Source organism: Cydia strobilella, chromosome 9 (genome assembly GCF_947568885.1).
Source record: "Cydia strobilella chromosome 9, ilCydStro3.1, whole genome shotgun sequence".
NCBI lineage: Eukaryota > Metazoa > Arthropoda > Insecta > Lepidoptera > Tortricidae > Cydia > Cydia strobilella.
Genome location: NC_086049.1, coordinates 17,254,143 through 17,279,501, shown reverse-complemented (window position 1 = coordinate 17,279,501; position 25,359 = coordinate 17,254,143). Strand labels below are relative to the sequence as shown.

At 37.2% G+C, this 25,359-nt stretch overlaps 1 protein-coding gene across 1 annotated transcript in view; it reads left to right on the top strand.

Annotated features, from left to right (window-relative positions):
* LOC134744471 (ETS-related transcription factor Elf-3-like) overlaps nt 1-25,055 on the top strand; it is a 50,442-nt gene extending 25,387 nt beyond the window's left edge. Inside the window, exon 2 of the mRNA XM_063678289.1 lies at nt 21,663-25,055. Within this exon, the coding sequence (XP_063534359.1) occupies nt 21,663-21,900 (238 nt within the window). The 3' untranslated portion in view covers nt 21,901-25,055. The remainder of the gene's footprint in view (nt 1-21,662) is intronic.
* The last annotated feature ends 304 nt before the right edge of the window (nt 25,056-25,359 follow it).

Genomic DNA, 25,359 nt, shown 5'->3' with positions numbered 1-25,359 from the left:
AATTTGACTGTATTTAAAATTAATTATTTTACACTATGCATGAAATATCTGTTACTCTTTAGAGAACAGACAGCTGTTATTTTTAGACACAATTTGTATTTTAAAACTCGTAAAAAAACTATAAAGAGTAGGTAATTTGATTGTGACGTCACATGCTACTGTTTCATATAAATCCATAGCAGCAAAATCGTTTTGACAGTTCGAAAAAAGAAACAGATTTGACTAGTAGTCAAATACCCTATTTAGATTTTAAAATATGACGGTTTTGCCTTAATAAATTTTTTGCGTTATTTATCGTTTTTTAATACGTAATAGATTTATTAAATGCATAATTAAATAATACAGAGAAACACATATCTTACATTTTACTTCCTTCCGATATCTGATCGGACAATGTGAAAACGCTCTAACTGGCATTAAATTTTAATTCCACTATCACTTGTATCATGGGCATAGTAATTCAACATTTTAAGAAAACGTTTGACTATAGCTCAGGGGTCGGCAAACGGCTCTTTGTCACTGAAAACAACATTTTCGAATCTTTGTTTCCTAAGCAGTTGGCTCTTCTCAAAAGTTTGCCGACTCCTGGATAGCTAGTTAAGTAGAGGGCAAGCACTGATAACATTATCACCCGTCAATGTCTTGGCCAGGGACATTACCGAACACATTAAACCGTGCTTAGTATGTTGAGTACTCGTACTCACACAAACTACGTTATGAGCTGCCAGTTTCGCTCAGACAGGCGCAATCGGTTGCGTCGCTCAAGAAAAGGTTAAAGAAGCTATGAATGAATGAATGAATGAATGTTTCTTTATTCAGGCAATAGACCCATTACATACAATACAATAAAACATAAAAAGAAATACGGTAAAAATAAAACAGAATAAAAATAAAATAAAATAAAACTCACTAAAAACTAAAAAACTAAACTACTTACGGTTCGGTTGCTGATGCGCGGACAACCAATGCAGGAAAAACGCATTTCGGTAAATGTTTTCATTTACTGTCACAATAAGCCTATTATTAGGAATGCGTACCCTGTTCCAGAACGACGCTATTCGGTTTCTAATATTCTATGGTTATCTGATTGATTAATGTGCCTATATTTGTATTGTATGTTGCTTTATATTTTTCTACTTCTTTCCAATTTTTAGTGTATTTTCCCCATTCCTTTTTGTGTAATATATTATATGTTTATCCTATTAATTTTGTATGTATTTATATCCTTTGTCTTTCTGGTACCTTGTACATTTTCCTACATTTGTCACCCTCTTTTCACTTTCTCCTCTCATCTACTCAAAGGTTAACTAGAAGAGATCCCTCAAAGGGATAAGTTCGCCTTTGTACATCTTATTATTTGCACTATGTAATTTTTCATATGTATTTTTGTACAATAAAGAGTTTACCACTACTACTACTACTACTACTTATAACACACTAACCTTTACACGCAATTTCGTCTGCGTAGATGTCGTTGAGAGTCAAACCGACGACAAAAAGCCGCTCCCATACAATAGAAGTTACGCTCTCAATTTAAAACATGATTTTTTTATGAAACTTGACATGAACGTTTACGTAACACGATGTTTGGTAAAATTTTCGTTGCTAAAAATCTTATACCTTTAAACGATCAATTCTTGTATATATGTACATATATAAATTAGAGAATGCAAACCCGTTTTTATTTATATGAAATTTCGGTTAATAGCCAGTTATTAACCGGTTTTCCCATTTTAATATAATGCCCTTTTACCAATTTTCATGTCTCTAGCTTAAACGAAAACTTGTAATACATATAAACTTATATCCCCTTTTTAACCCCTTTATGGGTTGAATTATTAAGAACGTTGAAATAACTTTTTTTGTAATATTATACAATGCCTTTCTAAGAAGTTTCAAAGTCCACTTTTTAACCCTTTTAGGGGATGAAGTTTTAAAAAACGCTGAAATTACTTTTCCTGTATTCTAATAATATGCCCATATACAGTTTTAGGTCCCGCATTTGATTAAATTTTTGATCTCCATACAAACTTTCAACCCCTTTTTCACCACCTTAGGGGATGAATTTTCAAAAACGCTGAAATTAGTTTACTTGTTTTTTAATAATATATCTTTTACCCAGGGTTCGAATTCATAACTTAACTTGAACCCCATACAAACTTTGGACCCTCATTTCATCCCCTTCATATTTCGGGGATCTCGGAAACTGCTCTAACGATCTCGATGAAATTTGCTATATGTGGGTTTTCGGGGGCGAAAAATCGATCTAGCTAGGTTATCTCTGGGGAAACGCGCATATTTGAGTTTTTATGTTTTCCGAGCAAAGCTCGGTCTTCCAGGTATATCTTATAGAAAGACAATAGAGCTTCTACGCAGTCTAATTTATTTATATTACAATTTCTAGCAACGAAAACTAGTACCAGACAGAGATGTATGTAACTTGAATCTTTTACTCAAACTAGTATTATATAACTCAAATTAGTATTGTTTTCAATCTGACTCCACGAGACAGGCATAGCCTTAGTGTGTCAGTCATGACTCATAGGGTAAGAGAAACTTGTACACTTTTTGGCATATAAACTATTTTTTTTTACGTCAAATTTCATGTTTGTTCATCATCATCATCATTTGCTTGCCCTTGTCCCATTCACTTGGGGTCGGCGCAGCATGTCTTTTTCTTCCATACCTCTCTGTCACCCGTCATCTCATCATTCACTTGCGTTAGTTTCATATCATCTTTCACACAGTCCATCCACCTTTTCCTCGGTTTTCCTCTCCTCGTACCTCCCTCCACATTCATTCTTAATACCTTTCTCGTCACATGACTTTCACCCCTCCGCATCACATGCCCGTACCATGCTAGGCGATTTGCCCTTACTTTTTCATGTTATTTCAGCATGTCATTTTGAAAATGGGCGCGTAGGTTACTTCAATTCGTGTATCTCTTAAAGTCGGAAAAAAAACAAATTCAAAATCGGATGACGCATTACAATAACCTGCTTATCTCTGATAAATGTTTTTTAACATATAAGTATATGGGTACATACAGGATGGCCCAAAAATACGTTTATAAATAATATTCAGGAATATTTTTCTTACTTACCTAAATATATTTTGCAAAATGTAATTGAAAATTAAAACTACAATAATTCAATTAAAACAGCTTTTATATACAAATGCTAACGTTTGTTAAATTTATCAACAATATGCAATATAATTATGCAATGCATATTTTTTAAAAAAAACAACGAATCTTTGGGTCAACCTGTATTATTCGCAAATCGTAAACACATCGAAGAAAATAAACAAATTCAAAATCCGATGGCGCATAACACCACTGTGATAACATATACATTTAACATTATATACAATATGTAAACATGAAACCTGTTGCAAGTTCGCTCCCCCCACTTACCCCCACATCCCTTTTCAAGTCGCAAAACGTGACTTAGCCGGGCAAACAAGTTTTTTCGCCGTTTTTTGTTATGACAATATCTTGATTTGAACCTTGGGCTCGCAAATATTGACTTAGCCGTCTTATTGTGACCTATAAAAGGGGCATTCCACTAGTGTCGCTTACGAAATGGTATTGTTTTAATTATTTATAAGAATGTTAGGAAACCAAATTTCCGTTTGACAACGTTTATTGGGAATGGCAACTGTCAAAGGTATTTAAAGATGGCGCCAGAACAAAAGGATTTTCAATAGGATTTGGATTAAAAGGATATGCTAGACTATAGTGCCCTGTTTATCAAAAGCTTGTAGCTTGTAATACAAGCGGAACTCACTTTTTGACAGCTTTTTTTAGAAAGGGACTTCCATTTGTATTACAAGCTACAAACTTTTGATAAACAGGGCATAAGTAGATCTAACTGGGGCTTATTAAAAAACAAAAGCAAGATTTTGACACTATTTGTATCGGCAGGAGAAACCTATGCTGCTGGCGCAATTTGCAAAAAACTTCAACCGGCCAACTCTATTGCAAACCAAGCCATGATTTATCATCAAGTGGAGCATCAAGTAGCATTTCGTACCTAGTACCTACTGAAATCGTTTTATTATAAATACAAAATGCTTAATACCCACCAACGCTCCATTTTCAACCTTTAAATTTTAAATATATAATCTCCACCCATAAACGCGTGACTTACACCCAACCCAAACCACAAAACGTCACAAGCCCCTCAACATACACATGCACTTACGCTCTTTTGACTACTGAAAAATGTTAGTTATACCACAGTATTTATTACAGAAAAACGTCTAACTTAAAATACATAATGACTTCTGCCTCCACTATAATACTTTAATTTGTACAATGGCGTTGCAGAAAAACGTCATAAGTCCCTCAACATACAATACACTTAGGCTATTTTGAGCTTGTTATAGTCCATGGTGGTGCACGTGATAACGTACTAACAGTACATTTTGTGGTTAATTATTGGAGCAGTGACCACTTCCCGTGAGGGAAAAACCATGTGTTATTTATTTGTTACCTATTATGTTTTCCTCTTGAGGATAATCGTGCGGCAAATTGTAATGAGTTATTTTGAATTGGTTGCCTTCCGAAAAGTACGAAAAGAATACAAATAGAAATCTTTAACTGTACCTTGTCCATGGGGTTTGTTAAAGGATTTTTTTCCCGTAAATAGAGAATATTACGCGAAACTCTGCGTAGGGGGCCCCATGGCGCCACTACCACAACCTGGTCTATCGTGAAACAAGAAAAATTTCTTTATCTAACATCTCTGTCACTCTTGCGTATTAGAGCGATAAAGAGGCAGATAGCGAATTTTCACATTCGCGTTTCCTGGTAGGTCCCCTGATGTAAGCAAATCGCCTTTGCATCAATGTCATATTTTATTAACTGAAAACTTGTCAAAAACCTGGTAAAGGTACCGTCTGTATAAGTTACTCTATGGTTTACTAAAAAGGCTAGTCCTGCACTCTGGTGGCAGAACATTGCAGTAATATTCCCTATTTCGAAATGGCCGTGAACACGCGTTTAAATTTTGAATTCCGATCGATGATGCGCGACACGTTGGTACCTTGGCCTATATGACCAATAAAGTAAGTATAATACAGTGAAACCTGGATAATTGAAATCTCAAGGGACCGGCAATTTTGTGTCAATTAACCAGGTTTTTTATTTAAGCAGGTCGTGGCAATTAATAAAGTTCAAAAAATCGTTGTTTCAATTATAGAGGTTCTCATTAACAGAGGTTGCGTTCTGACAAATTTCTTTTATGAAGGTGCAAAATGCTGCAAATAATTATTGAAAGTAGATTTACAAGCTTACGTTCTGGGTTTCTGGTCTATATATTATGTAACTTGCACTTTTACACTACATTAATAACTACTTTATTTTCTTATAATCGTTCGGGTTTTATTAAAAAAATCCCCTTGAATTATAGAAGAAAGTTTTATTGGGATGTAAAAAGCATGCTATGTTTTTGATTGAACCTATACTATTTCACTTACTATAGATAAATAAAATGAATACTAGTATTATTCAAAGATTTGAACAGTTTTAAAATAAAGTTATCATTGCTATAAAGATATTATTTCTGCTCGCTACATTATTTTAATTACAGAGGTAATAAGTAAGACTCGTTTTAATAATAGAGGTAATAAGAAGAGCTTAAATAACGGATTTTTAGCACAGTTTCAATTATAGAGGTTTTATTCAAATTTCTGCAACGTTTCTCTTTCGAATTTTAAATACGAGTGTAAGAAAGGCTTTAAAATACTGTTCAATTTGAACATGCCACTCAGGAATGACTTTTGAATTTTGAATTTCGAAGTTAGCCAGCCGCAGGCAGCGCCATGCGCGGCACGTTGGCTCCTTGGCCGCGCGCGCAAGGCCGGCGCGCGGCCTCGCCCGGACGCAACGCGCATCCCAATTCGTGAATCAGTGCGCAAGTAAGGTTAACGACTTCGTGAAATTGTCACTTTTAGGGTTCCGTATCCAAAGGGTAAACCGGGACTCCGCTGTCTGTCTGTCCGTCTGTCACCAGGCTGTATCTCTTGAACCGTGATACCTAGACAGTTGAAATTTTCACAGATGATGTATTTCTGTTGCCGCTATAACAACAAATACTAAAAACAGAATATAATAAATATTTTTAAGTGGGGCTCCCATAAAACAAACGTGATTATTTGCCGTTTTTTGCGTAATGGTACGGAACCCTTCGTGCGCGAGTCCGACTCGCACTTGGCCGGTTTTTTACATTGTACAAAGACTGTGTGTGTGGGCATGTTGGCGCTTCATGCGGCAATTGTTCAGAATTGGAATGGGGTTAAAAACCCTCAGATTATCAGCCCAATTCGAGCTTTAGATATTCGATCTGTTTCCGACTTTCCGATATGATTCTGATCTGTCAGTCAAAAGTGACGTTGTTGAAGAAATGTCACTTGACAGATCAGTATCATATCGGAAACAGATCGAATTACACAAACTCGAATTGGTCAGTTTAATAGAATGAGTCCAGACTCCCAAGCTAATTATGCGCGGACTTGGCTTGCCAAGTCGCTTGCGACAGAATGTGGAAATACTGGTAAAATCCTATGAAAATTGCGTATAGTGGCACCCATTCACTGTAGGTACTCGTTATTCTGCCCAACCAGGCATAAAAACCGTATCCTTTAAGACTTTTCTTGGTTTGACTAGAAATATTCTTATTCGTAAACTCAAACACGAAACAAAACAACTTTCAAGAAAAAATGGCATCATCTGAGCATGTTGCCGGCGCTGAGGGTGGTGGTGGGGTGGATCGGAGGGCCTACCGCGAAAATTTAAAGTTGAAATTTCGCGGTAGGCCCTCCGATCCACCGATAAGACCATCAAATGAGAAGAATCACCTAGAAATTCAATATTGCCTCTTCATAAGACCTATTAATTTATTGGGTCAAAAATCGCGTGCAAAATGCAATCTAATTTAATAACCTTCATTACTTTCTTACTCTATTTATAGACACGATCATTACCGCAATAAAACAATCAGTAATCAATATCGAGTTACCCAACTGCGTCGCAATAAGGATGCACTGATTTGTTGATAGCTCTAGAAACAATAGGGATTCAGTAGGATAAATTATTTCGCAACGCTCGTGATAACGAATGCAAATGCATAGGAAACAGTAGCCTTACCACGACTGTCTAAGTGTAAGACCGTGGACGCTCGAGTTGGGCGTGCAGCGAAGCGGGGCGTGCGGCGTGCATGTTAAACAAATGCAAACGTATAGGAGCGGCCTTAGTGCACGCTCACATCACTTGTGAGCCCGACGCCACGCTGCACGCCCCGCCGAACTAAACGCTCCTTCGAGCGTCCACTCAGGCCTTACACCTATCAACAGTGGCCGGAATTCTCGTGGCAGTTTTATTTGTCATTATGGACTTCTCATTTATCGACTTTCGATACACCTATATCGATACAATGTAATTCATATTAAAAAAGATTAAAAGGACAGGTAAATAACATGCGATCTTATAGCTGAAGAGCGTTCTCTTCTAGATAACTTTTGAGTAGAAGAAAATGCAAAATAGAGATGTGTAAAAAAACCGGCAAGTGCGAGTCTGACTCTCGCACAAAGGGTTCCGTACCATTACGCAAGAAACGGCAAAAAAATCACGTTTGTTGTATGGGAGCCCCACTTAAATATTTCTTTTATTTTGTTTTTAGTATTTGTTGTTATAGCGGCAACAGAAATACATCATCTGTGAAAAGTTCAACTGTTTAGCTATCACGGTTTAGAGATACAGCCTGGTGACAGACGGACGGACAGCGGAGTCTTAGTAATAGGGTCCCGTTTTCACCCTTGTTCGCTACCAAATTATTAATGGAAAACAACTTTTTAGAAGTCTGTTTAAAAGCCATTTAGGCTGCCTTTCCACCGAGGCGAAAATGAGCAGAGATGAAAGGAGACGTGCGGGATATAAACAATAGTATCGGTTCCCGCCATGAATCTAGTATAACTGGATCGGTCATGAGGAGTGGGGGAAAATGACCGAACGGGATAGTCTTATGTATCTTTCAGTAGGAGTAGCAGAGAAAGCGCTGTTATTGTTTGTCCTTGTCATAGTTTCACTTTTCCACCGCTGCCACAACCGAGGTTGTGGCAAACAAATAAGTACGTGACATGTCATGTTTGTTCGTTGCTTGTTTAATTATCGTTGTTTTGTATGAAATTGTGCTTTCTCTTATGAAATATAGTGATGGTTAGCGTTTTCAATGCTTGAACTTTGATAAAATACTGGTGAATTGTTCTGTAATCGGCTGTAATAGCCGCTCTGAGCAAAAATATGAGATCATAATCTTTCACACGTAAGTACGGTATTTTACACCTTCCTCTTAACGCAATATGTGAGAATAACATCGTAAAATTACGTTACACTCAAAGCAATGTAGAATCAAACGATTTCAATAAAAATATCACAATTATTTACGCAAATTAACAAAACATTATTTGTAAAATTATCCGCCCAAATTACATAGGTAGGTAGGAGTCTGAGATCAGCCATTTTTAAACTTCTTCTTAATTTAGCTGCATAACAATCATGTTAGGGATACCAGATGAAAATATCATAATTTTATGGGTAATTTTGACTTCGAAGTTTTTGCGTACTTCTAATTCCAAAAAATAAATAAACAAATGTTGTGAAGATTAAATGTGGTGTACATTAATTGGTGTGATTGCGATTTGTGATTTCTTTAAATTAAAACCCATAATACATTTTATTTTACGTTTTATTTACTAAACATGTTTAGTTTTGTACCACCTGCGCGAATTATAGGAGGTATTTCATTGTTTATACGCCTAAAAAGAACGGCCCATTGACATTTTATTTAACAATTTTTTAATACCGTCAAACAAGCTAACTTTGCCTCCAGGGTAATCGCCCCAACGTGATATCAAATATTGGGGTAATTTTTACCAATATGGTATCCCCACGTTTATGACGTCATCTATGTCTATCCCTTACGGGCGCACGCGTATAGCTGGTCTATGTAATGCTAGGTCTATGGTTCCCGCATGTCTTCTCTCATCTCCGGCTAAGTGGAATGGCAGCCGTGTGTTAGTACGTATTTTTAAGCCAAGCTACCTAATACATTGCATACACACAAATACGATAAAGTTATCAATTCGTATTCATATGCTTCCATATATATTAATACGTTTGATAAAAAGCGTGATTAACCGCACCCTTTATCAATAAAAGATTCAATGGACTTATATTGACCGGGATATAGACCGTGATTACCTTTTGTATTATTTATGAGCTCCCGATATTTCGACGCAGTTATAATACAAAAGGTAATCACGGTCTATTATATATCCCGGTCAATATAAGTCAAGTGAAACTAACCGTGAATCATTCAAAACTCTAAAAGATTCTACGAAATCACGCAAAAATATCATAATGCAAAACCCTTACTTATACATTATCAATAACTTGAAAAGTGCTTGAAAACGGTTCGACTGTTTCCAGTGTACGAAATAGGTACCAGATATTTAGTTAGATTAGTTACCAAAATAATTTTATTTTACACGTCAAACTTCTATTAAATTATTATTTTATTTTGTAAATTGTAAAATAAAACTATGAAAACGGATTATATCGCGTATATTGAATTTATAATACATCCCGACGTTTCGAACTCACCCGGGTGTCACCCGTTGACCACGAACGCTGTAAAGAGTTCGAAACGTCGGGATGTATTATAAATTCAATATACGCGATATAATCCGTTTTCATAGTTTTATTTCATGAGTAACTATCGCGGTAACCGAAGACAATATTTGTAAATTGTAATTCTATGTACCTGTACCTTAATTCATTTTAAAATTTGTTGTACTTACTAACACTATACGGATCGAATGATTTGAAATAAATAATTGAATTGAATTGAAATTATGAGGTACCTAATAAATTTTATTTTTTTTTATTTTTTATTCATTACATTTCACAGCATAACAGTGATCCAAAGCACTGTGAAACCAATAGACATTTCATACACATAGTACACAAATCTAAACTAACATATAACAGAAGAAGGCCGTTCATTCCTCGTCTCGCAGAACCTCAAGCATTCATAACACACGTCCAACCATCCACTCGCAAACACATCACAGTTTGGTGCTGATTCGAGGAGTGAGTTTAGCAGGTGCAAGGCTTGAACAAGCGGTGATTTACGGCGGGACACAGTTCGTACTGGTGGCAGCGCTAACAAATGGCGACAACGCGGTCGAAACAGAACTCTAGTCGGTGAGGGAACATATAGACGCAGCAACTGAGCTACTAGTTCGGGGCAGTCAGAATCCCCACGTAAAATTCTACTGGCTAAAGTACATAGTCTGTAATTTCGCCTCACCTCAAGTGAGTTAAAACCTAATGTACCCTGCAAAAAATTTGTAGGGTATAAAAATGGGTAATATCCGTACATTTTTTTGTAGAGGGAGCGTAGAAACGCCTTTTGCACTCGCTCTAGCAGCAGGATATAGGTTGTTTCATAGGGGTTCCAAACAACACAAGCCGCTTCAAGCTTGCTTCTGACAAGAGCGGTGTAAAGGAGTTTTATTGACCTGGCGTCTATGAAATCCCTAGTCATCCGAGTAACGAACCCTAGTCTCTTGTAACAGGTACGAGCCAGCGTATACATATGCTCATGGAAGTTAAGGTTCGCATCCAGAATAACTCCTAAATCCCGAATAGTATTGACTCTAGCTATTGATTCGGAATCTAGAAGATATTTATTATATAGCGGATTGCGGGCCCTACTAAATGTCATAAGTGCACATTTTGCAGCATTAAATAGAAGTCCGTTATCGAGACTCCACTGATATACTCGGTCAATATCATCTTGCAGTGACATACAATCCGATATATCCTGTATGCCATAAATCAGTTTCAGATCATCGGCATAAAGTAAGCATCTGGCGTACTTAGGAACCGAAGCCAGGTCGTTCACCATAACTCCAAAGAGCAACGGGCCGAGAATCGAGCCCTGGCTGACTCCAGAGCGAGTATGGTAAGGTTTTGAAACAAAGCATCCATGCTGCACATATTGCTGCCTGTCGCGTAGATAACTGGCAAAGAACTTGAGCAGTTTTGGCGAAAAACCTATGCTGCACAGCTTACTCAAAAGTACATCGTTATCTACGCGATCAAACGCTTTTTTGAAGTCGAAGTACAGCACGTCAACCTGTATACCGTTATCCAAATGATCAGAAATAGAGTCAACCAGGGCTAAAAGGTTTGTCTCCACTGAACGACGGGACCTAAAGCCATGCTGCGCATCGCAGAGTAACGGCTTTAATTGTGGTGCTACCATTCTATCTACAATTGACTCAAATAGTTTAGCTACCGAGGAAAGTATGGCTATCGGCCGATAATCTTCAACTTTACCCGTGCTAGTACATTTAGGAATAGGTCTCACTCGGGTAACCTTCCATTGGTAAGGGTACACGCCAGTATCCAGGGCTAGGTTGAATATATGAAGAAGGGGGGCCATGAGCCACTCTTTGCAACCTTTCAAAATGAATACCGGAATATTGTCAGGACCCGGGGAGCTACGAGGTTTTAGTCGATCTATACCAGTCTTTACGTCGAGCGATGTTATATGACTGATATGAATATAGTTAGCATTACTACTGAGGTCTTCGGAAATGGTCTTTTTAACGTCTAGGAGAGGGTTATCTGGCAAAAATACTGAAGAAAAGAAATCTGCGAATGCCTGAGCCATCTCCCTACCCTCGTACTCCTTCTCATCGTAGGTGACACGGGACTCGAACCCACCTTTAGATTTTAGGCAGTCCACGTATTGCCAGAAGGCACGAGGATTGCGCGTAAGATTATTTTGAAGATTGCTGATATAGTGATCATATGCAAGCGACATTCGCGCTTTAAGGTCGGTCCTGAACCTGGCAAAGATGGTGTACATCGCTTTATCTCCGGACCGTTTCCAATCACGATGGGCTTTAGCTTTCCGCGAAATATCTTTAATTATATCAGCTGTGAACCAGACTGGGTAACGCCTGCTTGGAGAACTAGTCCTCGTTTTTCTAGGTACACATTCGTCGAAGATACTATAGATTACCTGGTAAAACATCTCAACAGCAGAGTTGATATCCCGTGACGCAAGGACCGCCTTCCATGATGCTTCGGAGAATAAGTGGTACAAAAGTTCATAGTTTCCTTTACTAAAGTTCCAGTCATATTTGCGGTCAACATTACTAGGCTCGAGAAAAGCAGGATAGTGGTTAGTGTCCCTCAGTGGAATAGCAATATCAAGTGGAGGATGATAAGGATCCCGATGTGGTACTAAGCCATCGTCCCCCGTATCACTTACCTTTGTACCACAGGCTCGCTCCCGTACCAACACCACATCTAACACTCCTCCGAACTCATTTAACACTTCATTCTTCTCTACCATATCACAAACCGTGGTAAAATAACAGAAGTAACTTAAAATATTAGTTGAGGTGTACTTAGGGTTCATATTTAAATCACCAACAATTATCACTACACCGTTAAGAGTATCAATAAAGGATTCAACCTTTTGGAAGAAACGCATATAAACATCGTCTGCAGCACTAGGTGGGATGTATACAACGCACACATGATATACTACTCCCTGCACCACAAGGGATACCCAAAGATCTTCACCATCGGTGGTCTCAAACTCAAGCCTGCGGCGTAAAGGGATACCCGGTCGCGCGGCCAAGAGCACTCCACCTCCATGGCGCCCAGTAGCGCGGTCTCGGCGTAGCACACTCCACTCTTTCCCAACAAGTTCTGAATCTTCCACCGATTCGGAAAGCCAGGTCTCAGTAGCACTAACAAGGTCACTCTCAAGAGCGAGAACCGTCTGCCTGAAATGTTTCAATTTGGTATTCAGGCCTCTAACATTCTGATATGTTATGAAAAGGGACGAGTCAGTGGAGTCATCGCGCGGTTTTATAGTGATGCTATTGCTGTTTGACACCTTGTCCTCGAAATAACCATTTCTTTACCATGGCATTTTCAGGCCAGACATCGGCTGACAGGCATTTCTCATAAAATATTGCAGGAACACCTAGTTTATAAGATTTGTACTCTCCTCTAGATTTTAGCTCCTCTACAGTACACTTTCCATCGGGACACAGATTCTGTAGGTATTCCTTTACGTCATCGGCACTAGACACCATGTTCCACAGGTGAATATGCTTGCGGAGCTCAACAGCTTTTAGGGAGGTGATATCGGGGCCTGCAGTGCAACGTGTGGAGGAATGACGTTTTTGTTTCCTTGATTGCACAACTTGAAAGTGTCCCTCCTGGGAACCACGATCCTCTGCTATCGGCGTGCTCATTACTACATTATCCACGTCGGCGCGTACAGGAGACGTTACCGAAGGCAGATCCCCAATAGCCGGCTCGGATGCCACGCCGTCATAACCATTACTAGTCCGCTCCTGGCTGCCACCAGCAGAGTGGCCACCTGTAGGTCTGCGAGCACTTGACGCCCTGCCCGTCTTCACAGCCTCATTATAAAGTATTGTCGTTGGGGTTGTAACAGGCGGATTCCGCGACATGACGGCTTGCTCCAGTTCAGTAAGTCTTTGACTAACGGCCTCAATCTTATTTGTAGATAAGGTAAGAGCGGAGTGATAACGGCCTATGGTGGTCACAGCGTCAGCGAGTTGCTCAGTCAAATAAGTTATTTGCTCGCGAAGTAGTTGGAGTTCCAAGGAAGCCGACACTTACTCTGCGTGTGCTATATAAAATCGTTGCAGACTTATCTTGGTCTGACTCTAATATACTTAATTTACGTTTTGGGAAAAAACATCGCGGAGACACCTGCATTTTTGCCCGCAACTACGTATGATGATTGCTAAAAACTATCCTAATTCCTATGTCCTTCCCCGAGCCACAAATTATTTCCATACATAATTTCATCTCAATTAAGCGGTGTAAGCCTAAACAGGTAACAGACAGACAGAGAATATTAGTATACGTAAGTATAAATTCAAAGATGTTTCCGATCCGAGAAATCCGCGATTGTACTATGTGCGGACTAGGGTGACAAGATTGTCCCGAATTTTTCGGGACCTCCTCATTTTCGACATGGAATATGGCTATTCCCCGAAAATTGGAGAATCCAACTTGGCACGATACATATAAGTAGGTAAACGTTTTACATGTCCGTAAGTAAGCCTAACCCTTTTGTACAACGAGAGCGCCTTATGCCTAGCATTGGACATCATCATCATAATTTAAGAGCATGGAGCATTGGACATGGAGACAATAAAATAGTCCTTACGCATGTAAATTGAGGTCGCAACAAAGGGTGTGATTAACATATATTATTTATGTACAAATGACTCAAGGCGGTTGTCGCGAGCCGTCAACTCCATGGAGCGATTGAATAGCATGGTACAGTCGCCATCAGATATATCGGAGCAGCCGAAGCGCTCACAATATCTGAACACGCCTCTATTGTCAAGGCGTTAGAGTGCCTGTTCAGATATTGTGAACACGTTGTCCGCTCAGATATATCTGATGGCGACTGTAAATATATGTATGGATTTATATAGTGTGGTAGGTCACGTACACCATTATATTTTCTTTGTATAAGATTTTTATTGTTTTACTAAAAGTACTTCATAGTCTCACTAGACTTATATTGACCGTAATATAGACCGTGATTACCTTTTGTATTGTTTTGTTTTTGAGCTCCCGATATTTCGACGCAACATGCATCTTGTTCACGGGTAAACTCAAAAACAATACAAATGGAAATCACGGTCTATATCCCGGTCAATATAAGTCTAGTGAAGCTAACCGTGAATCATTCAAAACAGTTACTTCATAGCCTACTTAGGTCCAAGTTTGGGCAAAAATACGCTAACAAAGATTTTTACTACTGCATATTGATGAGTATTTCACTCCATTTGAATGGCAGTGTACTTTATAAAGCTATCGAATATATTATGGAAATATATTATGGTTCTCAAATGGATTACTATCCATTAAAGAAAGCTAAAGTATACTGTAATAGATGTCATATATTAAAGAAAAAGTGACGAAGCCCTCCAGCGGTGAAGGCCGGATTCGAACCGGCGTCTTTAGCTATCGCGGCTAACGCCATGAAACCCTAGGCCATCTCGCCACGGCGGTGCCCGTCCCAATTTCTCGACTATAGACCATCTTAGTAAGACTAGGCGTCTCTGGCCAGCTCTGAGGGCAAGCAGTGCGCGCTTGCACCTCCTAAACGAATTCCTTACGGAATTACGAAAACAAACGGAAAATATTCAATAAAATAATTTTATTTGTTTCTAAAACTTGTTCAAAGCTAAAATATCTTTAAATCATACTTTACTATAGCCAGAGTTGGGCAAAAATTATCTATTTACGAATAACCGGGAAGATAATTAAATCATCTTTTATTTGAAATAACTAAATAATCCGTCTTTTGTTATTTTGAATTTATCTAGATCTGTTTCATTTTTATCTAGATAAATTAGTTGGGATTTTAAATAAAAGATGAATGTCAGTAGTACAGTGTCAGTGTAACGGTTGACCCGACGTGACATTCTTAAATTTAATATTATAAGTACTTTAATAACAAAAGAGGCCAGTTATCGTCATCTAGATAATTTATCTAAATAAAAAGTTGTCAACGCACTATTTGATTGAATTTATCTTCTAATAAATTTATTTAAAATGATTTTATTTGAAATAATTATCTAGATAAGAAATTATGTAGATAACGCCCAACTCTGACTATAGCGTCACAAATGACCAACTCCGCGACCAGTAATCCTTGCCCGACCATTATCTGGACACGTTGCATCGGAACTTGACACGGTTCTACTGCGTGCGTAAATTACATGACGATACCAGTTATTAATGTTATTATCGCCTTGTTGAACTTGACTCGGTTTATGTTATTGTGGATGCAGTTGAACAGTCACAATCAGATATAACGGAGCGGCCGAGGTACTCAAAAATATCTGAGCACACACTAATGTCTCCTTTACAATGGAGGTGTGTTTAGATATGTAATGGCGACTGAACATTTCTAATATGAGTTACCTATAAAATAATCCTGCAGGGCTAAGATGGACGGCTGTCTATCATTTGTCACCGTACCTGTCACGTTCTAACAAGTACGTAAGTGCGAAAGTGACGCATGATATGACAAGTGACAAAAACGCGACCATGATACCGGTGCCGACCTGAATGGTGACTTCCCTGGATTTTCTTATTACTCCCTAGCCTTGTCTGTAATGATCTTGCCTTCGGAAGCAGGAGATCCCGGGTTCACATACTGGTAAAAGAATTTGTTTGTGTGTTCACATATGTTCCTGAGTTATGGATGTGTATTTGAGAGGCAACAGGAGTGGTCATTTCTCGATACAAACGTACTTGACTGTTTCCTCCGCGGTTTTTAAAGCTAGAGCAATCATTTTTACAACACAGATTATTATTATTAATATCTGTGTCGGACTGTTTTGCTTTTTTGATATTTTTGTTTTTAAGGCGCTATTAGAGCACTTCAAATATTCGCAAAAACGGCCTAATTTACTAGGCCGCAAAGAGAAGCATGGTATTCAAACCTGACATCAATTAGACTAAAAAACCAAACAGTCCGACACAGATAATTTCATTACCATTTAGATCTCAAAGTTTCGTTACATTTGGTTAAGTTTTGGTGGAGGAAACAGTCGAGTACGAAACCTCGTTTTTTGAGATTTCTACGCAGGATTTCTCGCCTAACCTGGCGTTGTCCTTATCGCACTAGTTTTAGGAGCCGCTTCTGTTATCGAGACGGATATATTCACCTAAAATATTTAAATATCATTCCGTATTATCTACATTTGTACCTTTATCTATCTTGTGTAGGATTTCGGCTGAAGGCCGTTCCGTCGGTTTGCCGCTCTCTCTGTCACATTTCGCAAGAAAGAACGGGAAAGATTATGCGCACCAAGTGTCAATTATGATCGAATTTTGTCGATTTTTATTTATTTTAAAAACGTTACCCTACAATATCGAAACTCGAAAGCTATGAAATTATTATTTAAGTTAAGATTGTTTTTTTCTTCTTTTTTTATTTATAGTATCACATAATAAATAACCGAGTAAACTTGGATTAAAAGTCCGAGTTAGACGTTACTTTGGGAATTAATTGTATCGAGCGAAGTGTCATAATTCGTGTATCGGAAGCTATGTTATTAAAGATAATATAGTCAAGAACTACATATATTTTTTCCACGTCTACGAATATCAACGCCTCTTAGAAAAACAGGATCATATAAGTAGATTTTTCGCCTTCTGGCTCAGGGAACCGCCTGAAATCTCAGTTGTCTTTTTATTTTGCTTTAGTTTAAAGGCGTCATAGATAGGTACTTGAAGCGTGTCCAATAGTCACGTGCCATCGTATGTAGTTGTGGATGTCGTTTATGACATTGTGCACCGTCCAAGGACCTATTCGTTTTATGATTATCTATCGGTCGAGGCCGACGCTTACTGTTGATGTCGCTGATGACATAATGCAACTTTGCTGTATTGCAAAGGCACATACTTGTCTTATTCGTTTTCTTACTACATATCGTCACAGTATACTCGTTTATTACTCTGTAATTTTAGTATCTATTATCACAAAACATTAAACAAAATCTTAACCTAAATTAGCCTGAGGCATTGTTCCCAGGACACTGGCCGCGTTCCCCCTCTGCACAGTGAGGCTGAGTTTCTGCGCAAAAAATGCGCCAGCTCGTAGGTCGCAGATTAGTTTGGTAGAAATTTATTTTTCACCTCAGCAGCTCGAACATGCCTACTTTCGTCACTCCAGGGAGTGAAACAAAGTAGTTTTTTAATTTAGTGAAGGCCATGAACTGCCACTTCATAATTCTATTATACAATTTTTATTGAATTTTTTGTTTCTCTGTATTATGTGGTATTATTCTGTGTAATTCGAAATACATTAAACCTTTAATAAGTTCTTACTACTGAGGTGAAAAATTATGTGTGCAACACGAGAGCGAAGTTATTTTACATCTCGTGTTTTTGAGTCCCTCGCTACGCTTAAGGTTCTAACTTAGCAAAAAATCATAGCTTAAGGTTAGAAAGCGAAGGATTCAATTATTGAATCTTTCGCTTTCTCGAGACTCTAAATAAACACTCGCAAGAAAAACCAACGTTCCTCTCTTGTTGCACACGATTACTAGTTGTCTGGTGTCTGACGACCAAGAACCGTATTATCGTCACATATTTAATTATACGTACGGGTTTACCGCGATTTTATTTCATTGTTTTTAGTTTTATCTTAAATTCCGACGTTTCAGCTGAGTTGTACCAGCTGTGATCACGGAAAGACTGACGTCGACGTGACCTGACGTTGTGTAATAAAATATGTGTTCAAAAGGCGACAGTTTAGTGTATCGTCAGCCATGCCATTTTCATTTGTGAGCAAAATCATTTTTTAATTATTTCTAAAATAAAATAACAAAAAATATGCTATAATTGACACTAAACGGTTTTATACTCTATATAGAGTAGGTAGTTATTTATTTAATTTTAAATTGTATTTCAAAAACTGTAATAGATGTCATTTATTAAAGAAAAAGTGACGAAGCCCTCCAGCGGTGAAGGCCGGATTCGAACCGGCGTCTTTAGCTATCGCGGCTAACGCCATGAACCCCTAGGCCACCCCGCCACGGCGGTGCCCGTCCGAATTTCTCGACTATATGCCATCTTAGTAAGACTAGGTGTCTTTGACCAGCTTTAAGGGCAAGCAGTGCGCGCTTGTATTTTAATTTTAAGTTAAAAATGTGCTGTCATATCCGCATTTAACTATATAGGATAATTTACACTCTGCTACAGAAAATTATCAAAAAATTGTGACATAATATCCAAAACTGTGTCACGTCATACATAGTACGTTTAATAACATTTTACTCATCAAAGACGGATATATAGTTGGTCAAGCAAATCTTGTCAGTAGAAAAACGCGCGAAATTCAAATTTTCTATGGGACGATATCCCTACGCGCCTACATTTTTTAAATTTGCCGCCTTTTTCTACTGACAAGATTTGCTTGACCAGCTATAAAATGTTTTTTTTTTTGTCTGCATGCCTTTCTTTTTTATGTACTATGTTGTGGCGTTAAATAAATGTATTTTCTTTCTTTCTTTCTCTCTTTTTTTAGAAAATATCAAAATCAAGTTAAACAAAAGCAGTCAAGAAATACACAACGCGGTGTACCCTTTCTGACCTTAAAAGAAAACCGCTAAATAAAACAAGTTTTAACAATATAACATTTAAAACTTTCGCGTGTTAAACACATATTAAATCACATTTAGAAACGGGTCTATCGCGAATTTTTTTTTTTTACCTTTATTTACCGACGTTTCGACACAGGTTTCACTGGTCGTGGTCGCGGCTAACTGACGTCCCAGCAAAATGTCAAAACAGAGATTTGTGTGGCTACCCCACGACAAGTGCATTTAAAGTTCGAGGTAGACATCACATTTTCAAACCACCCACTACACATAAAAGTTAATTATTGTCAATAGTCCGACACACAACACTCACAACATCCGCGCACACATCCGAAGATAGATCCCTCGGCTTTAACTTCTGGATCACTGGTCCCCAAGTTGCCGATAAGTTAAAACCATCTTCCCTATTAAAATTTCTGGGGTGCTTCTTGATTTCAATCGCTTCTCGCACAACTCGAGGATAATAATGGCGTTCAGTGGAGACAACTTTTGGTTTATGAAGCTCAATCCAGTGATTTGCGCCGCATGTAAGTAGATGTTGGCGATTTTTTACTGCCGCTATGTGTTCTTTCACTCTCTCTTGCACACTTCGTTTGGTTTGACCAATGTACACACTTTCGCAACTACATTCTATTTTGTAAACGCCCGGATTTTGGTACGGAATGACATATTTTGGACTGCGTAAAAGATCTGCTACTTTGAATAACGGCTTAAAAAAAAAATTCGCGATAGACCCGTTTCTAAATGTGATTTAATAAGTTTTAACAATTTTTAGGGTTCCGTACCCAAAGGGTTAAAACGGGACCCTATTACTAAGACTCCGCTGTCTGTCTGTCTGTCCGTCTGTCACCATGCTGTATCTCACGAACCGTGATAGCTAGACAGTTGAAATTTTCACAGATGATGCATTTCTGTTGCCGCTATAACAACAAATAGAAAAACAGAATAAAATAAATATTTAAGTGGGGTTCCCATACAACAAACGTGATTTTTTTGCCGTTTTTTTGCGTAATGGTACGGAACTTCGTGCGCGAGCCCGACTCGCACTTGGCCGGTTTTTTCATAATTGCTCGTTAAGCTCATTATTTTTTATCGTACTTAAAGGAAGCTATACAGTCGGATTTCCTTCGATAACACTTTTTTCTCTTTTATTGTTCGTATGGTTTCGTTATCGCGTTCTAATTACTTCCAATATCAGTATTTTAACATCAAAATACACTAAAAATAGGTATTTTTAAGCGAAACTCAACTTATCTTTTCCTTATTATTGTTTACATAAATCATAAAAAATTGACTTTTCTTCTGTCTCGACAATGCCAGCTTTAATTTTAACTTAAATCAGTTTAATAATAATTTCTCTTCAAATTAGTAGGAATCTTTTGGTAATTTGAAGAACGATTTCTAGTTATTTATTCTTTTGGATATAACATACTAACTATTGTGGTAATACAACCCCCATTAAATTGGTATTTCACTCAATCACCGACTGTTCGGAGTCGTCATTAAGGCGCAGTCTAATGAACAAGAAAGAAGAAAGATACGCCAATGACAGGGACTAATCATTAGACAGGGACAACTTCGGTTTCATTAGACAGAGGGAATTTTGTACGTAGAACTATTATTTATCTACCTAAAGGGGCCCACTGACTATCAGTCCGCCGGACGATATCGGCCTGTCAGTTAGAACAAAAATTTGACAGTTCCGAACAACTGACAGGCCGATATCGTCCGGCGGACTGATAGTCAGTGGGCCCCTTTATTCTGTGATATCCCCTCAGACGGCAAGCTACCTCGAATGGGACGCTGTCTGACAACCGCGCATGCGGCGGCCGCCATTTTTAATATGGAAATCTTATTATAGGGCACACTTAGACATTATACGGCAAAAATAGGGAATATTACTGCAATGTTCTGCCACCAGAGTGCAGGACTAGCCTTTTTAGAAAACCATAGAGTAACTTATACATGCTGTACCTTTAACAGGTTTTTGACAAGTTTTCAAAGATAATAAAATATGACATTGATGCATCAAGGCGGTTTACAGAGGACCTACCGGGAAACGCGAATCCGAAATTTCGCTATCTGCCTCTTTATCGCTCGAATATGCAAGTGACAGAAATAACAAAATTTTCATTTTCTTGTTTCGCGATAGACCCTCAGATTGTGGTAGTGGCCCTGGCGCCCCCTATGCAGAGTTTCGCACAATATTGTCTCCCAATAACATCATTTTGTATTTTTTTCTTATGCAGGATTTTTAAGAAAGAGGCCGTAAGGCTTGAATCGTTTCGGCTTCGGCTTATTGAATGAATGAATGAATGAATAAATGAATGAATGAATAAATTGTTTTTTATTTTGTCCGTTAAAGGGTTTAACCTAACCTTTTCTTTCTGTCTTTCCAGGTTCGTCAAGCCCGACGAAGTAGCAAAACTGTGGGGCAAGATGAAACAGAACGACGGCATGACCTTCGAGAAGTTCAGCCGAGCCATGCGGTACCATTACCGGCAATCGGTCCTAGTATCGGTACCGACCGCCCGCCTGGTGTACCAGTTCGGTCCTAAAGGCCCGGACTTCAAGACGGACAACCCAAATTTTATCAAAGTGAAGTCCGAACTGGACAGTTACGAGATGTACTCCTAGTTTAAGTAGTTAGGGTGTAGTAACGCTAGTTTAGTGATAGGTTATGAGGCTCGAACATTAAACTTTTCACGATAGTTGACTCCGATTTAGAGAAATTAATAAAAAAATATTGACCTTTCGTTTGTATGTGTTACAACTTTGTGCGTGGGTTCAAACTTCGGTCTGGCTATATAGAATAAAAAAAATCTTAAAATAAATGTAAAAAGCAAGTGCTAGATTTTTTTACAATATCCTATATATAATCCGATGAAAGATTAAATAAATCGATTTGAATACGCGATATTTTAAATCGCCAACATTTCAATGTGCCAAACGACACTAAACAATTGACTTAGTGCTTGACACAGCCCATTATAGTTGCCACATAGTTGTCACAATTGCTCTTAATTTTTAGCAATAGAAGTAACAACTAAGTGTCCTTTTAAGATCAAACTCTAGGACGTTTGCTTTAACTCTAATTTAATCTACCTTACGAGTATGGTGGTAGAAGTACAAGTACACGTTTCATTATTGTTGAGTATAAAATTAGGTGCTTTACAAATTAAATTCCTATCGTATGCTATCGAACGTAGCGACTGTGACCAGTCATCCGTCCGCATGACACAATCTCCTATCAAAATGACTTCGAATTTATTAAGACGTATTTTAATAACACTTGTGTTACCCATTGGAGTCTTCTATCGTGTTAGGTGTTGAGGAGTGGAAGCCCGTTAGATAGGTGTTTCAGCATGTTAGGGTGTGTTAGGGACAGTTTCCGGTTTCGGTTTCAGGCCAGTATGCGACACAACCTGTCAATAACTCGTCCCAATATTACATCGAGATTCGTGAGGCCAGTTATGGGCAGGCCCGGTTGTGGACACCCCTGGAGTGTGGTTTGACCCGTCAATTAATAGAACGCCCGACTTGTTAAATGTCCATAATTAATTTTTAATCGTAATTAAGTATTTTTACGAACAATTTTTATTGAGCTTCGTACTCGAAGGTTGTTCAGAACGAATTTTTGATAAAGTATTTTTGATGTTTTGATTGTTGTTAGCATTTTATGATAGAGTTAAGCGCAGTTGAACAAGGAGCATTCCAATATTATTTATACTTGTAAGAATAAGTTACTATGTAAGTCCGTTTCCAATTTCAGTTCAAGTTGCCATAATTAGTTGTTAAGAAAAAAGTTGTACTTAATTTTATGTTTCATCTATTACATAGTTGTTTTGCATGGTCGATTAGACTATAATGAGGGCTAACGCGTATGAATTCGCCGCTAGGGGCGCTAGTGTGGATGGTGGTTTTCGCAAAGTTCGAAATGTCAAATGTCACTTGTCACTTCAATGACTGACAGCTGTTCTTTAGTCTTTTGGACCACCATCAACAGAGGCGCCAACTGGTGAGCAAAAAAATAATAGCCCTCATTAAAAGTTACATGTTTATTTCAGTCGTTGTTAAGCTTCTTCTCAGTGTTAGATAAGATATTGAAATTATTTGTAATTGAAAATCGCCGTTGTGCAATAAGGAAATTATGACAAGTATAAAAGATCTGCTAGCCAAAGATTAGTTTTGACAAATTACTTAATGTGTTTAAGATTAACAATAAAGTATATTTTTTTGACAATTTTTAACATTTTTTAGAGTTAGTTTTTCGACTCTCAGGCGATTGCTGTGATGTAAGATAAAACTGAATAATTTCTTTGTAAATAGTCTCTTTTCATTTAATGTCTCTTGACACCATCATTCTTGTTTATTAACTCCTTCAGATTTTCATTTATCTAACAAATTAAATTATTTCATTAGAGTTAAGTCTTTCTTGAATTTATTGATGAAATGACTGTGAAATGACAACTGACAGTACAAAACTGTGTCTTTTCAAAAAGTTGTATGTATGTATACTTATCGTGAGATGTCACAAACCTACGAATAAAAAACCTAGTTTAATAAATCAAGTGTCGAAAACAAATGAATAGTGTTCCGTTTTAGTTGTCTAACGTTGATGAAAATGTATAGTTGTAATTGAAATTATATATTATGTATATTGATTTACTCATATTTGAGAAACTAGATAATTCCTAATTTTTCTTGAACGACTGCAGTTTCTATAGAAGTTTTTAAATTAATTATACAACGATTAAAGCCAATTAGATAACATGATTAAAAAAAGAAATGAAATATTTTCTTTTAAAAGAAGGGTACTGTAAAATATTTTAATATATATACTTAGATTTTTTCAATTAAATGTCAAATTAAATTGTTGAATACCGATTGACGTCAGTTACCAGTTATTGCTCAAGTTAAACGTCAATCGGTGTATCGGTGTAAACCATTACTAATAAAATACGTAATATTTGAATTATAAGAATCAGAGTTAGTCACTTTCTAGTTTTCATTACAATATGTGTACTTATTTTAATTTTATATTCATTTTGGATGCATTTAAATGGTAGACTAAGAAAAAATGTTATATAGTGATTATATGGTTCAATTCTAATGATATTGTTGCGATTATAGATGTCACATGTGAAAGAAAAAGTGACCAGGGCTGGGATCGAACGTGGGCCTCCTGCATTCGCGGCATTATTGCGTAGCTACACAATACACACGAATATTTTTAACGATTACTAAAACTTTTTATAGCTGGTTATTATTATTCCATAACTTTTCATAACATTACATAGTTTATTTTTTAATTATATGCCACATATTTTTCCCCATGACTGTAAGTAATAAAATAAGGTAAAAGTTCCATAAAATATTGTTATAAATACATATAATGTGCCAATACACATAAGTATATATCGCTTCACTAAATATTTTTGCCGCTTAATCATTTACATTACATTATTTCATTATTTTAAATTATTAATATTTTTACCACCGGTATAGGTACACGAAATACAATTCATAGTTTTAATATAAAATTATTTATACTTAGGCATAAAGATACTGGTTGACAAAATGTTATTGGTAATTTTTTTTAATGTCCAACAAATTTGAATAATAAACATTGAGATTATGTGATTCTTTCGTCCATTAAAAGTCATCCAAAATGAATAGGTACCTACTTGAAAATCACTAAAATATCGGAGACCTTACACGAAATAGGTCTATCTTTTGTGGTTTTTCTTTTTATAATAATAGCGACTTAATCAATATCATTATGAACAAGTTTGGGAACAAATCAAATTATTTTATTAAATATTTTGATTTGTTTTTTTTTTTTTTTTTTTTTTTTTTTTTTTTTTTTTTTTTTTTTTTTTTTTTTTTTTTTTTAATATCATTATATTAATAGGAATTGTTTATTTCTGAAATAGAAAAATAACAATATTACATTTTATGCTGACTCCCACACTAGGCATAGCCTGTCCTGTGGGAGAAATAATACGGTTTGCAGTAAATACAATAATATACACGGTCTTATATTGACCGGGATATAGACCGTGATTACCTTTTGTATTATTTGTGAGCTCCCGA